The 15,168-nt window shown below is 35.6% G+C and overlaps 1 protein-coding gene and 1 pseudogene across 6 annotated transcripts in view; both read left to right on the top strand.

The window, feature by feature from the left end:
• Positions 1–15,168, top strand: part of ADAMTS3 (ADAM metallopeptidase with thrombospondin type 1 motif 3) — a 223,273-nt gene that overhangs the window by 173,056 nt on the left and 35,049 nt on the right. For all 6 annotated transcript variants that reach the window (XM_039845408.1, XM_039845409.1, XM_039845410.1 and 3 more), the window contains 2 exons: positions 12,693–12,776; positions 14,641–14,797. In XM_039845408.1, coding sequence (XP_039701342.1) covers positions 12,693–12,776; positions 14,641–14,797 — 241 coding nt within the window. The remainder of the gene's footprint in view (positions 1–12,692; positions 12,777–14,640; positions 14,798–15,168) is intronic.
• LOC120588537 (uncharacterized) lies at positions 3,687–3,805 on the top strand (annotated as a pseudogene).

Genomic DNA, 15,168 nt, shown 5'->3' with positions numbered 1-15,168 from the left:
AAAAGAGAATGGGAGTAAGTTTTGAAAATAAAGAAATAGAAATGAAATTTCTTAGAGTAAAAACTATAAGTAATTAGACTATTCTGGAAATTTCTTCAACAATTTTTCTTTGTATTTTGATATTCAAACCATGTTAGCAGAAGTTTGCTATTAGATTGTTATTGGAGCTTAGATGTCTGTGTTGTGTGATTCTGTTGTTTGGTCCTTGGTTCCCCAGTGAAAGATTTGCATGGAGGTCCGACTCTTGAAGAAAGAGAGAGCAAGCAGAGAAGTAGCAAGTAGAAGCGATTTATTGTGTAAGCCGAGTGCACTTGGGAGAAAGTCCAAGCGGGGAGCTCAACAGAGAATTGAGTACCCTGAGAAGCTGGGGTCAGGGATATAAGGGCAGGGGGGTTTCTTTGTTTTCCTTCTGTCCCTCTCACCTCAAATGACATGAATTCCCTGTGCCTCCCTCTGAACCTTCCCACTCCTGGCCCTGGAAAATGAGGGAGTCACCCGAAGCTGTCAGATATCTTATTTTTCTATTTAACGTTTGCCCATGGGAAAATGAGGGAGTCACTTGAAGCTATGGGATATCTTATTCGGTACATTTTACTGCTAAACCAGTCTTTAACCCTTCATTGTCCTTCTCCCTCCGGCTAATATCTACCTACCTACCTACCCAATCAATGTGAGCTGCTGTGAAGGTTAGCTTACTGAACTCTGAGCATTCTAGGCAGGTAACAGCTTTTTCCCATTCTGAGTATAGTTGGATTTTTTGTTTGTTTTGTCTTTCGTTAATTACTACTTCATGAGTTTTCTTACCCTTAGACTGTCTCTTTTCTTTGGAATATCTTAGCTGCTGCAGGGGAAAATGTGGACCTTGCTAAGAGGAAAACCAATGAAATGTAAAGGATAGGTGCCAGTTCTCATTCTCCCTTGATCTATGATCGAAAAGAATAGCTCCTGGCAATATTATGAAGGTAAAAGGAGGAAATATTGTAAAGAGTTTTAGGATAGTCTTGATTTATAATGATAAAAAGCGGAAGGTCACTAATGATCAAAAACAAAAGAAAGTAGAATTTCAAAGGATAATTCCATCATAAGAAATTTTCAACTTTTAAGTCTAATGTCCTATAATGCAAATAGGATTCATGAAGTTTCTTTTCAAGAAATCAGTTTAGGGAGATTAATTACAATAGAAGTCTTTGTTTTCTAATGTTTGACTTTTCAGCCATTTTCTCTCTTTGTTTCAGGTAATTTAGGTAAAAGTTACCATTTATGTGTCCTAACAGAGGATCACACCTGAGAATTTAAGAACATTAAAGGTGGTCCTCTCTAACATTCTCCTTTTTGAAGATACAGGGATTGAAGGCTAATGTTAGGTTACTTACCTAGTGTCAGATACTTGATTAATGCAAGGCCAGACTGATTTTGTCTGTTATCCCCATTTTAACTTCACTTTAACATTTATGTTAATAATCATTAGTACACAATTTTCAAAAATATATCTAAAGGAGACTTTATGATGTGAACTAAAAAATATATATGTGCTCATTAATGCTTTGGATTGACTACTCAAAAGAGTAAGCTATAATGGAAACAAATTTGTAATATCATATTAACTTGCATGAATAAAGAATATGCTGCTGACCTTTTCTTTTTTAATTTTCTGACCCGCTCCATAATTATCAACTCAAACCTGAAAACTCTAATTAGTCAAAATAATATTTAGTAGTCAAATGTATGTGTAGTAGATAAGAACAAGGATTTTTAGAGTGTGGATTTATTGATGAATTTGAGGAAAAGCAAGAAGAATGTATTTGTGTCCAAAATAGTGCATACCATTAGAGAAATTCAAAGCTCACTTGACACTATCCCAGATTAAGAACCCTAATGTACAGCCAACTTAACTTAAAGTGGCTCCTAATAGCCAAATCTGAGATAATATGAGAAAAAATAAATAATAGTAAGGGATTATAATACATGCAATAAAAGAAATACTTCTGAGTTCATACTTATATAAATAGTTGACTATGTAGGTAAGTGGGGGACAGTTCTTCCTTATAGTAGAATTCCAGTTAATAAATGTAGCAGGAATGATAGATGTAGAAAATTGCTAATTGACAAAACTAAAGCAATAATTGTTGCAGGCAAGCATCAGTGAATGACAAAATTTGTGAATGAAAATATAATAAGTAGGATATATACATAGTCTAAAAGTATTTCCCCACAAAGGATTTATTAATCACAAAGGGAAAATTAGTAACTTTACACTGGTAAAAAGTGGCAGATAGCACCTTAACCATGGGGTCAGGTCATAGGAGGAGCTTGAATTCAGTTTTAAGTGGATTAAAGTAAAGCCATTGAAGGCCTTTTTCTGTGTTGTAAGAAATAGATTGGAGAGGTTTAAGAACAATGAAGACAGACAAACAGAAAATTAATTGTAGATGTTTAGGGAAGAGACGATGGTGATTACAATAACAAGGGAGTATTTATGGTAGAATCAATAGAATTTGCCAGTGCATAAAGAGCGGGAGCTGAGGGAATGGGACGAATCCACTGTGATTTATACTTTTCTGGCTTGAATAGTGATGGATGATGGTGCCATTTATGGACATGGTGTGATCTATGAAAAAACAAAACAGACTGTGTGGAATGAAGGTTAGTGATGAAATCTTTGAAGGTGTTCAGAATCATCTAGTTTTAGGTCTAGATTCAAAGAATGATTTAATGTTGTTAAGGCTATGTGACTACCAACTAATATTTTGCCTTTGCTGTCTGTCTGGTCCTGTGCTAAATACTTTACATGAATTATATAATATTCCACAACCCTGAAATATGTTAATTTCCAGTCCCAGTTTATGGATGAGGAGATTGAGATTTAGAGAAGTTAGGCAGCTTTCCCAGAATCAAACAGCCAATAGATGGCATAGCCAAGACTTGAGTCCACATCTCTCTGCCTTCAGAGCCCAGTGCTTGTCCTCCCTAAGTTTTACTGCTTCTTGTATATCCCTTGCCAAATAAAACTCTGATGTCTTTCCTTTACCGTTTCTGTGTCTTGTGAGAATACCATTCAAGTTATTGAAATGAGAATTCAGTTACATGCCTGATTGAATTAAAGCAGCTAGCAATCCAGTTTAAAATTCTAACAGAGCGGTGAAGCAGATTTTGTGGTTTAGAGGGTGGATTGTTTTCTTTCAATTGTGCCAGATGTTCCCTGTCACCAACACTTTGCTGCCTGTGGCAGTTATCCTTGTCATTCGCTAAGATTTATGAAATTTTTAATGCCCTGCAGAGAATTGAGTCTATGCCTTAATCTTCAGGATTTACCAAGTGAAAAGAAAACAGTTGATTTAAAAGGATGCCTCCTAGTATGAAAAACAATCTTATACTTCTAAGTAATCATTAATAATTAAGGAAGAAATCATCAATTCTTTTTTATATTGACATTGACTACTGTTCATTATGATGGATAATGAACTAATAGCAGCATAGTTGTGTTATCTGGATGTGGCAGGTTTTCCTATCTAAGATTTTTAAAAGAAAATTTGTACTCACAGAAGTACTCTGGTCCTAACAAAGCACTAATGGACTTATTCAAGAGTTAGCAAATACGGGACATGGTTCCATAGTGCAGAAGTTAGCATGTCTGCTTTACATGCAGAAGGTCCTGAGTTTGTGCCCCAGTGGAGCCACAGTCCATGGTCTACGGCCATGCCACCCTGAACAAGCTCAATCCTGTCTGATCTCAGAAGCTAAGCAGGGTCAGGCCTGGTTAGTACTTAGATGGGAGACCACCTAGGAAGACCAGGTGCAGTAGGCATAAAAAAAAAAAAAAAAAAAAGAGCAAATATGTGTGGTTACTGGTTACTTAGTGATCATTACATCTCAACACTGCTTTTGACTTCTTAACTAATGTTTCTGAAAATGTTGAATGACTGCAAGACAGATTTATCTGGGGAGTATATGTTTAGGCAACCTAAGCAAATCATGCAGTGGGTTTCTATCTTGGGTCGTTGTCTTCGATCCATTTCTTAGATTTGAATTCACACTGTCCTCTTGTCACTAATTCACCTAGCATACAGATCCTCTTGTAGACCAAGTTCTGTTAGATTCTAGAGAGGTAAAAAATTAATAAAATTTAGCTCCTTTCCATAAGGAGCTAATTCTAGCAGGTGAAATAAACAAATCAACAAATAACAATAATAAAAGGTGATAGTTTCTTCAAAAGATTCAGCTGCAAAGTATTATGTAAACATTAATTGAAAAGGAGGGGATATGGTTTAGCAAATAATTCCAGTGGCAGATGGAGTCTTCATAGAGGATATGTCATTTTAGTTGGACTTTAGAGAATAAATGGGCATTTCTCTGCTAGAAAAAGAGAAGATGGGACTTGGAAGATGGGGAACAGATTGTAAAAAGATACTAAAAGTGGTAGCTCTTTGGAGCCACTGGAGTTGTACCTGTAAGTGAAACTGAGGGGCATTTAGTGGAGAATGTAGAAGATGAGGCTGGATAGAGCAGCTAGGGCTTTAGAAAAACATGTGCCATCCTAAACAGTTTGATTTTTACCTTGCTAATGAAGAGTCATAAAGTGTTTTAAAGAAGATGAGTAACTTGATCAGTCTATATTTTAGAAAGAGAATCCTAGATTTATTACAATGATCTGGAGGAAGAGACTCTGTTAGAAACTGTGCTGTGAACATAGACACATAATATTTATGTGCCAGAATGAGAGGACAAACCAGATTCTGTCTGGCTCCAAACTCCTTGTGGTTTACACAACCCCTCCCTGCCTCAGCAAACTATCTTACTTTCCCCAATGTGGATTGAATTTACCGGGTCAGAGTCAGATTAGAGTAAGCACAAGTCAGTTCAGCCACCCCGCATATAAACATGCACACCTTCCCTCGAATGTCCTGGACCAGTCATTCTAAAGGGCATTCTCACATCACAGATTACATTAACATAACACGACATCCACACAGTGTTGCTGCCTCAGAGGTCTCTCTGATTTTTACTGTATGTAGCACCTCAGTTTTCTCTTTCCCCTTTGATTCTTCAGCCCCAGATTTCTTTCCTGACATTCACTCATTTTTCCTTTTTTTATGCTAAAATTAATCTGACTGACCTTATCCTTCCCAGTTTTATTCCATTCTTCCTTTTTCCCAGGGCCCTAAAACACAGAAAGCTTTTTAGCTTGCTGGGGAAATCATTTTTTCCATTCTTGAAGAAGGTTAATCAGTCCTACCTGTGCTTTTGGTATACTTCTGCTGTTCCAAAGGCCAGAAGAGTTTGTAAGGCCTTGTAGCCAAATTGCCTGCTCTTGATCCACCCAAACTAACTTTGATGCATAAGTGAGGTAAAATCATAATTAACATAAAAGCACAGACTCATGCTTATTGAAAACAATCATTTAATTCTTATAATCTGCCCTCCTGGAGAACTACTGAAATGGGCCCTAATTCCCCAAATGCTAAAGTTTTAGCAAGCTATTGCAGCAGTCCAACTGAGTTGGATAGGTGCTGAGCTGCTGGATGCGGAGGCAGGTAGGAAGGATAGGTTTAAGAAATTTCCATGGGACTTGGTAATAGATTCACTATAATACTTGAAGAAGAGGAAGAAATCGAGGGTCATTTAGTCTTCAACTGTGATAGAATATTCAAAAGAGAATAGATTTTAGGGAGAAGATGAGTACACTCTGAGATATATAGTTATTTATATTTCCAAATAGATTTGTTTGTTACTAGAATTGAACAGATAGCTTTGGTGTATGAGAGGTGAATTGCTTTTAGATATATAAACATTTGGAATTAATCAGCCTATAGGTAGTGGTTGAAGAAACAGCAGCAGATGGAACTTTTCAGGGAATGTAGGTGAGAAGAGAAGAGAATCAAAAACAAAACTTTAAGATACACTGACATACATGTGCAGATTAGGCAGAACAAGATAAGCTCAAATTGCTTAAAAAATACAGAATTATATTATTGAAGAGTATAGTGGTAAACAGTACTAAATGCTACAAAACGTAGGCAGGTTACTTTTTACGATGAAGGACTTTTTTTGATAATATTAATAAAAGAGGAAAAGGAATATCGAGAAAGGGAGAGATTGAATAAGAAAAACAAAGTTGATTTTTTTGAGTGAATGTCTTTAAGGAAGTGAGAAAGAGCCTTAGAAGAAAGTAGACACTTAGCAATTCCACTGTGACAGAAAGAAAAAGACAGGCAAGGTAGCTGTGAAGAAAAACAGCAGTTGGCATCGCATAGGCTTATTTGACTTTTGGCTGTGCTAATTATTTGAGGGGAAAATCATAGACATTCTCTAAGTCTCAGTCTCTTGCTAAAGTGGTGATAGGATGTAAATTTTCATGATAATGTAGTGGAGCTTGTACACTTGCTCTTTCCTTTGCCTCAGTTGCTCGTTCTTCAGTTAGGCACAGACCACCTCCTTCCTGTCCATGCATCTCCCTGCTCTGACTGCTCAGCCTCAGGTAACTTCTTCCTCAACCTCTTAGCCTCTATCTCGTCACTTGGATTTATTTATTTCATAGCACCTGTTTCCCTCTGAAATGACCTTGTCCACATGTCTTTTTGTGTTTATTTCTTTTTGCCTGTTAGAATATATTCATGATAAGAACAGACTCAAACTCATTTACTATTCAGTTTCTCACGCCTAGGACAATTGAGTACACAGCACCTGTTCAGTAAATATTTGATAAGACTATTCATTAAAAGCACTTATTTGTCTGAAATTGAGGGTGAGGGAAGAAGAGTTGGCAAGTTGGAAGACAGCTACCTACTCTGAGAAAATGGAATATAGTGTACAGGGCTGAAAATCCAAGTTAAGTATGTGTTTGGAACTTTTAGATCTACAAGAGATAGTTGTGGATAGAGTTACATTTTTCCCAATTTATTTCAGAATTATTTATTCTTCCAGCCAAAATCTCCTAGATTATCCTATTACTTGTTTGCCTTCAGTTAACCAAAAGTCTTTCTTTAAAAAAATCATATACATGTACCATTTATTCGTTTCTGTGTGAATAACTATACTAATGATGGCTAACAATTTTCATTTTCATATTTGCAGGAACAAGTCAACATTAAGGACTATACCTATATGAGCTCATTTATTCTTCTCAACAATCTTATAAGGACAGAACTATAATATTCCATTTTTACAGATGAAAAACTGAGGCACAGAGACAAGTAACATGCCCACAGTTACACAGCTAAGATCAAACCCAGGCAGTCTGGCTACAGACCCCATGCTCTTAACCACTAAGCTATACTGCCACTCAAGACCTAATCCACTCATCTGAGAGAAAAACGAATGTTGCTTTGTTGACGCCAGACAAAGCTGTTCATCAGCTAGTCAGACAAAGCAGGTCAGATTGTCCTGCCAGGGAAATGTCCTTGGAGAAATTGTCCTGTCCGGGAACAAACCTGGAAGGAATTTTCTTTTCAAGGAAAAGAATACTCGACTTGATTTTACCTTTTTCCCCCCTCACATCATTGGTAACCCCTTTCAATTTAATAGCATCTGAAAATTGAATTAATGTTCTGTTTACTCCTTTCAGGTAATTTAATAAAGACTCTGGGCTCAACCTTAAACACCTCACAGAAAATCTACCCATGCTCCAATAGATTGGCTCACATGATGAAAGGATAGTCAGTTTTTCACAGACTTTGATATGTCTTTTGTAGTGTCAGATATGTGACTTCTTAGAATCTTTATGCCTAATGTTTTTCTTACAACCTAAAACGTTGGTTATAAATTTTAGCTCTATCTTTTCAAGTCTTACTCAGATTTTCCAATGATCAGCTCTAGCTCCTCTTTATTTTTTCTCAATATTTTTTTTAGAATACATTATATGATAATCAAGAAATTCTCAGTTATAGTAAATTGAATCTAATTCCTTATTTCCTTAAAATTTACATGAGGGAATGTTATGAAAAGAAAGTAAATTTTTAAGTTCTCTTTATCAATATGATTTTACTCCAGTTTCTTAAACTCAGGGGTAGCAAATCACTAGTGATTATTCTAAAACCAGATCTTTCGTGCATAACGACAGTGCTGTGTCCTGCAGGTCTGTGGAAGTGTAGCAATATGCTGAAAATTACTGACTCTGGAGTCAGACTGCCTAGACATTCATTTTTTGCTGTGTGTGCTAATTGACTTTGGGCAAGTCACTTAACTTCTCTGGGCCTCAATTTTTCTTTTTTGGTGTGTGAGGGGCTCAATTTCTTTAAATATATAATGGAGATAATATCTCTAAAGTCGTTGCAAGGATTACTTGAATGAAGATTTAGAACAGTATGTGGAAGCCAAAAAGCTATATGTAATATTAGCTGTTGTTTTTGTTTGTTGTTGATGTTTTTACTAAGGAAAAAATCACTTTCCTTGTCACTAAGAGTTGTAAAAATGTTTTCTAAACAAATATTATTTTAGTTCATCTTGACAGATTCGAATGGTTAATTCAGTATGACATGCTTTTAGTTTTTTCTTTATATCATTTATTGACTGTTAAATTTGTGATTTAAAGCTAAGTCAAGGGAGTGTTTCTTTATGCCTTTTATATAAAGTTTTAATCAGGTGACACTGAAAAACAATCTAAATAAAGATGTCTTCAGTATTTTTCTTTGCTTTTAAGAGTCATAAATAAAGCGATCAAAATTCACAATGCCTTCCTCAGGTTAAAATATCTTTAAATTCTTATTTAATGTTAGAGAAGTTATTTTGTTTATATATAAATATAAGAAAAGGCAGACACACCCACTAGTGTGTCAGTACATTCAGGTGTATTAAGCAGCCTGTCCCTTCCCCCCTCTAAAGTGTACGTACTGCCATCTGCTGGAAAGAGCTTTTGCACATTTAGACAATACTCTTGAAAAAATTAGTTTCATTTTTTTTTTTTTGATAGGTTAAACTACATCTTTCATTCAACTGAAATTAAACACATTTCAAGCATGAGACTTGACGTGTCTTTCAGTGAAAACTAAGACCAGTCAGTTGGGTTTTCGTGGGCGGGGGGGGGGCGTATTTTTGTTTGTTTGTTTGTTTTTGCTCTTTTCAAGTAGATTATGAAAATACGTCCATAAATCTTTAAAAACTTTTGGCATGGGTAGGTGGAAGAGTGCTAAAGTACTTTATATTATGCTGAGGGTAAGTTGTGTGGCATTTTGCTTGTTTTGAACAACCTGTGAGGTAGGCAAAGCAAGCCTTATTACAGTTTGCCAGTGAGAAAACATGCTTAGAGAGGTTAAGTGACAAACATGAGGTTACTCAGTTTATCGGTCGCATAGCTGGGACTGAATCGAGGTCTTTTAATAGCTAATCCTGTGATACTAATTATTTCTTCAACTCTTATCATAGCCTATAGTGTCTTAGAGTATACAAATATTGATTCCTATTATTGATAAGGCCTGGTAAGATGAAAAGCCACCAAATTAAGTACATTTTAAAAGCGAATAATGTATAGGAAGCAACTTTTTAAACCTTGAAGGGCAAAACAATAAGTGATATCCAGTGCTTTGCACAATACAGACACTTAATATTTGTTGATTTGCCATATTGAAAGACTACTTTCTGCTGTGTGTAAATATTAGTGCCTTATATTTGATTATTCTTACCCATGATAATTTGGGTATACCCTGTGACAATTCACAAATGTGTGCTGACTCTGAACATTTCCTAACTAATTTTGATTTCCACCAGAGCACTCTATTATCTAATTAGTCTGGTATAATAGTGACTTTTGTTAAATAAAATTTTTCTTTTGGCAAACGGTAAATTTGGCTTTCAGAAAGTATCCTGTAATTCCATCATTTTACAATATAATATTGCTATGAAATAGATGAAATATATTTGTGTAATATTGCCATTGAGAACATGAGTTTTGTCCATTATACTTTCTTGGCACTGTACTTATTTTAAAATTCAAGTACACAGGAATATTCTAATTTAGGGTGATTATATGTACATTATACTAACTCAGATACCACAAGCCATTTGCCATTACCACCACTTTCTGATAACTTCATGATTCTAAGATTTCCTGATATAGGGTTTACGATGACATTTAAAAGATAGTTGTCACTATTCTGCAATGGCTCTAAGTGCCTTTCTCCCCTCCATCACCTTTTCTCCAGAAATTAATTCACTTTTTTTAAAACCTGACTACTTTAGTTTTAATTTTTATTGTTCTCATATTTTGTGTATTTACTAACATTGCTTTCAACCTTTTTTACTTTTTATATTGAATGCATTTACATTTCAATTACATTAAGCAAAGTACATATCGAGTGAAGCCCTGCTGCCGATTCAAAATAGCTGTTGTACAAGAAGTCTCGAAGTATCCATGAATCTCTGGGTGAATGTTAGTGACAGGCATGGCTTCAGACTTTTTACTTTTATTGCAACTATAATGTTGGGAATTTCTTATCAGCTAATTAATGCAGAAGAGGCGGGGAGAGTCCGTCTTCAATTAGGCAGTAAGATAAGAGCATTTGCCCATGACCAGAAAAGGTCATAAGAAGTTCACAACTTTTTGCCCAGCACTTAATTTTTCTTATATTGACCAGAATTCCACCCCTTTAATAATGTGAACCCATGGTTTTTTAGTTTTATTTTCTGTAGCTATACAGGGTAAATCAAATCCCTTTTCCATATGGTGGCTACTAAGTCTTCTTTGTAGGTGTTTCTTTTCTACTTCCCACACTCTAATGTTCTTTAATGTCCCTCCCTCCCCTTCACTAGAATTTTTTGAGAATTTACTTGCATGAATTAAATATTTTTATTCTTACCCTAACCCTGTGAGATAGTGCTCTTACTATGTCCATTTGATTGAGGCTCAGAAAGATGAAGACCACACAAGCAATGAGGGGTTGAACCACGATGTCCACTGAGACTATTGGTGTCTGGTGTCAGGCTCTTAGCCACTGTGTATCCCCAGTCATTTTTTATGTGACATATTCTCTAAGTTCCTAGCTCTTTGTTCTTCTCTGGATACATTTGTGTTTGTCAACACCTCTCTTGTATTATTTGACTACACAGACAAAAGGAACCCAATACTTCAGGTGTGATCTGGCCTATTGGTGGGACAGCTTGGGGATGAGCTACCTGCCTGCACACCTGATTGCAGTTTGTTTGTTTTTTGTTTGTTTGTTTTTCCAATCCTTGGCCCATTTTGAACAGGTATTAAATGGATCTTACTATTCTATGCTTGTGTGTATATTTGTAAATGAATGTGTGTATATATACATGCATTTCCCCATTTAAAAGGACTCTATATCTACACTTTGTCATCTTTCATATATATATGAACTTCATCTGATCTTTTATCTTCAACTTAGCTATTCTTCCCTTTTTTCGTTCCACCTACAAATTCAGTAAGTGTGCTTTAGTCTACATTTAAGGCTTGATTTTTAAAGGTGTTCTGTTTAGTCCCAATATATTCTTGAAACATTTTATTTGAGATATTTTGGTCTGTATCTTGATCTGTGCAGCATTTCTCAATTTTATGATTCATGAATTTCTTTTATTTTTTTAGAGCATTTTATCATTCTTGAGTTATATTTCTTTTTAACACCTCTCTCTATGAGATTATGTCTATCTTTTCTCTATAGCTTTTAAATTTGCTGTGTTCACTATCCAGTCCTCCTGGATCTCAAATTGAATTGCACTTTCTCTTTTAGTTGTTTTAACAAATGTTGGGTCCCTGTTCTCAGGAACAGCTAACTTTTTAATCTAGCCAGATAATCCCACGTTTCTCACTCCTGCTGGCACTTGCGAACTTACTAAGCATTCTTTATTGACACTAATTTTGTATTAGCTTGATCAGAAAATACAATGACAGTCCACTATAGAGTCATATCTGCTAATAACTAACTGTATGTTTTTGCACACTGGTTAATTTCTAGTCTTCATGTTCATCATCTTTATAAAACTGTATTATACTCACCTCTGAGATTGCTTAAATTCTAATATCTATGATTTTACAATATATAAAATCACTTTAGAAATTTCAACCTAATTTTAAAAATTAAATAAAAAGGAGTGACTCAACTTTGCTCTTCTGCTCTATATCTGAGATGGACATTCATCTGATATGCACCCATACATTCACAATAATTCAAATATTGAAGGACTTCTATTTTGTAGGACTCTGCAAATATCCATTGCCCCAGCTATCCCACTGCTGAGAGGGACACTGAGAAGACCCCATTCCTGCACACTGGGTTCACTTCCATGGTCTCCTCCAACCAGACGTACCACCCCTGGTAGTGACATGGGCATCCTAGCAGGCAAATGCCTGCTGTCTGTTTCCCTCTACATGGTTGCAGCCACTCAAAGCTAGCAGACATTACGCTAGAGTCACCCTCTTGTGGTTGCTTTTGGTAAATGTTATATGTGGATTATAGCACACATGGACTCTTTTCTTACACTACAATAGTTTAATGAAGCCCTTTTAAAGCATATTCTCTATGTTCATGATACTCTTGAGTTGACAAAATCAGTAAATCATGTATTCAACAATTATTCCAAAGCTAACAGTAAGTAATTTCATTTCAGAGTTCAGCTTAAACTAATTTTTTTTTGAAAAAGTGTTTTGACTTCAGCGCTTGTGATTACATGGCTGATCCATTAATTGTTACTCATTTTACGAAATCCTTTGTGTTGCCTTTGGTAATTATCTGCTTCGTTTCTAGGTGAATGAAATTTACCATGATGAGTCCCTAGGAGTGCATATAAATGTGGTCCTGGTACGCATGATCATGCTGGGTTATGCAAAGGTAAACTGGCTTAAAATATGCAAGCTATAGAAAGTAAGGACTGGGTTAAAAAACAGAAGATTAAATTGCTGAAACTGCAGCTAACAAGTGACATAGATATGTATCACATTAACCTGAGTTGCTCTGAACCCAAGAGAAACTGCCACAATGAGTGGAGATCTCCAAGTTTGTGCAGATGATGAATGATCCTTGTGCTGGTACCATTTACTTTGTTTGCCTCTGTGTTGTAGATCATAATTTTGACTTCAGGCATGACTATAAGTGAAAACAAATGGATGCCATTATAAGGAAAAAGAATTTCCTTAGTCTGTCATTATTATTAAATTTATGATTCGTTTATTCATTCAGAACATCTACATTGAGTGCCTATTATGTGTCAGGTACTTTCTAGGTGCTTCAAATATATCAGCAAAGGAAAATAACAAAGATCCTTGCCCTCTCATGATTTGTTAAAAACAATAATTTACATGTATATACTTCCACTTAAAAATGAAGCATCCAGTGAATATTTTCATTTAAAAGAGTTTTAATTCTTTGAAAATTAAAAGTTGGATCAAAAAGCACACAGTAGACATTTCATGTAATGTAATTAACTTTGGCTTTCAAATGGCACTAGATGTGTCCCTGTCCTTGGATATAATGAAAAGGATGGAATGGATTCTCACTTTGAGGAGAAAACATAGGGGAAGTGACTAACTGGGCAATTTTTTTGATGGTTAAAATTATATGGCCTCTTTCCATAATTAAATTCTCCTGGTTATGAAATACTAATGAAATTATATATTTGGAAAAATGCACGTGTTTGCATTTCATTATGTATTTAACATCCACTATCATTTTCTGATGAGAGGGTGTCATTGATCTTTGTCTCATTAACTTGACCAACCAACTTTGTGTCACTAACACTGAGTACAAGTCAGCTCCAGCCAGAGATGTCAACGGTCTTCAATTGGTTGTTAAATCATTTGTTTGTAGAAGTATGTGATCAGTATATAACAAACCAAGCTAATTTTATTAAGAATGTAAACACTGATAATAACATTTGCTGAAATATAACAAAACTCTTAGTCTGTCAGCCAAGTAGGGACTAATTTGGGATTGCAAGTTGAATTTCTCATTCCATCGGAACTACTCTGGGAAGTGTGGCTCCTGGGATCTTGAAGGATGGACCCTTTCCCTCTGAACTTTTACCTCCTGACCATAATGTGATAGTAGCAACATTCCAAGGAACTTCAATCCATTTATTGAAACTACAAGATAAGTGTACACCCCTCTTTATTGCTGTGACATTGAAAGGAAGTTGTTTTATTCAGTATGAGGTTTATATAATTTTACCACTCCTCATAAACAAAGGTTGGACTAGTTTTGCCAGCTCATTGAAGAACTTATATTGTTCCCATATGTTGATTAATTCTTGACCGCCACCCCCGCCCCCCCCAACAAAAACACAGCTAACGATCTTTAACAGCTCAGGATAAGTCTGATGCCAGAACTTTTCTCTCTATTTTTAATTCTTAATATATTATGAAACTAAAAATCTAAGCTGAATTAGAAAATATTTAGACTACTAGAATTCTTAACCAAATCACTGACATTGAGTTGCCTCACAATAACAAATCTCACCATCACATATTCCCATAAATGGTATCAGTCACCTTTCACACAGGTAATATTATCATAAAGATATCCTTCGTGGACATTTAAAACTCCCAATGGAAAGTAGGTATCTAAACAAGCCCCAAATAATAATATTGAACTACTATTATTTAAAAACTGTAATCCCAAATGTTGACTTCAGAGAAAGTTATTAAGGAAGCTTTTGGGAAAATGTTATGTATGCATTCAATATATTGTTCCCTCTCAGTCCATCAGCCTCATAGAAAGGGGAAACCCATCCAGAAGCTTGGAGAATGTGTGTCGCTGGGCTTGCCAACAACAAAAATCTGATCCCAACCATGCTGAACACCATGATCATGCAATTTTCTTAACCAGGCAAGACTTTGGACCTGCTGGAATGCAAGGTATTTCCATTAATATGTAGAAGAAAAACTTAAGGGCATGATTTTTCAAAAGCAATCCCAAATCTTTTCAAATGTTCACATTTCTACCACCACTTTCCACCATGCATCAGCCAAGCGTACATTTTCTATTGCTTCCAGTGACTTCTGTGGAATTCGCAATGTTAAATGCCACTTAAATGCTATAATAAATTATAATTGCCTTTAAAATAATGATTGTGCACTTGGGGTATGGAGGGGATGCTGTAAAATGCAGTGTGATTCCCACTAAGTGTTTGGAATGGGAAAAGAGATGCCATGAGACATGACTGCTGCCAATGAGCATTCTTCCAAAGTCAGCTTACATTTATCTAATAAATTCTGATGTAGGCTTT

The sequence above is a fragment of the Pteropus medius genome, unplaced genomic scaffold (genome assembly GCF_902729225.1).
Source record: "Pteropus medius unplaced genomic scaffold, Ma_sr-lr_union100, whole genome shotgun sequence".
NCBI lineage: Eukaryota > Metazoa > Chordata > Mammalia > Chiroptera > Pteropodidae > Pteropus > Pteropus medius.
Note: the sequence above shows the minus strand (reverse complement) of the source record. Positions and strands in the feature narration are given on the sequence as shown.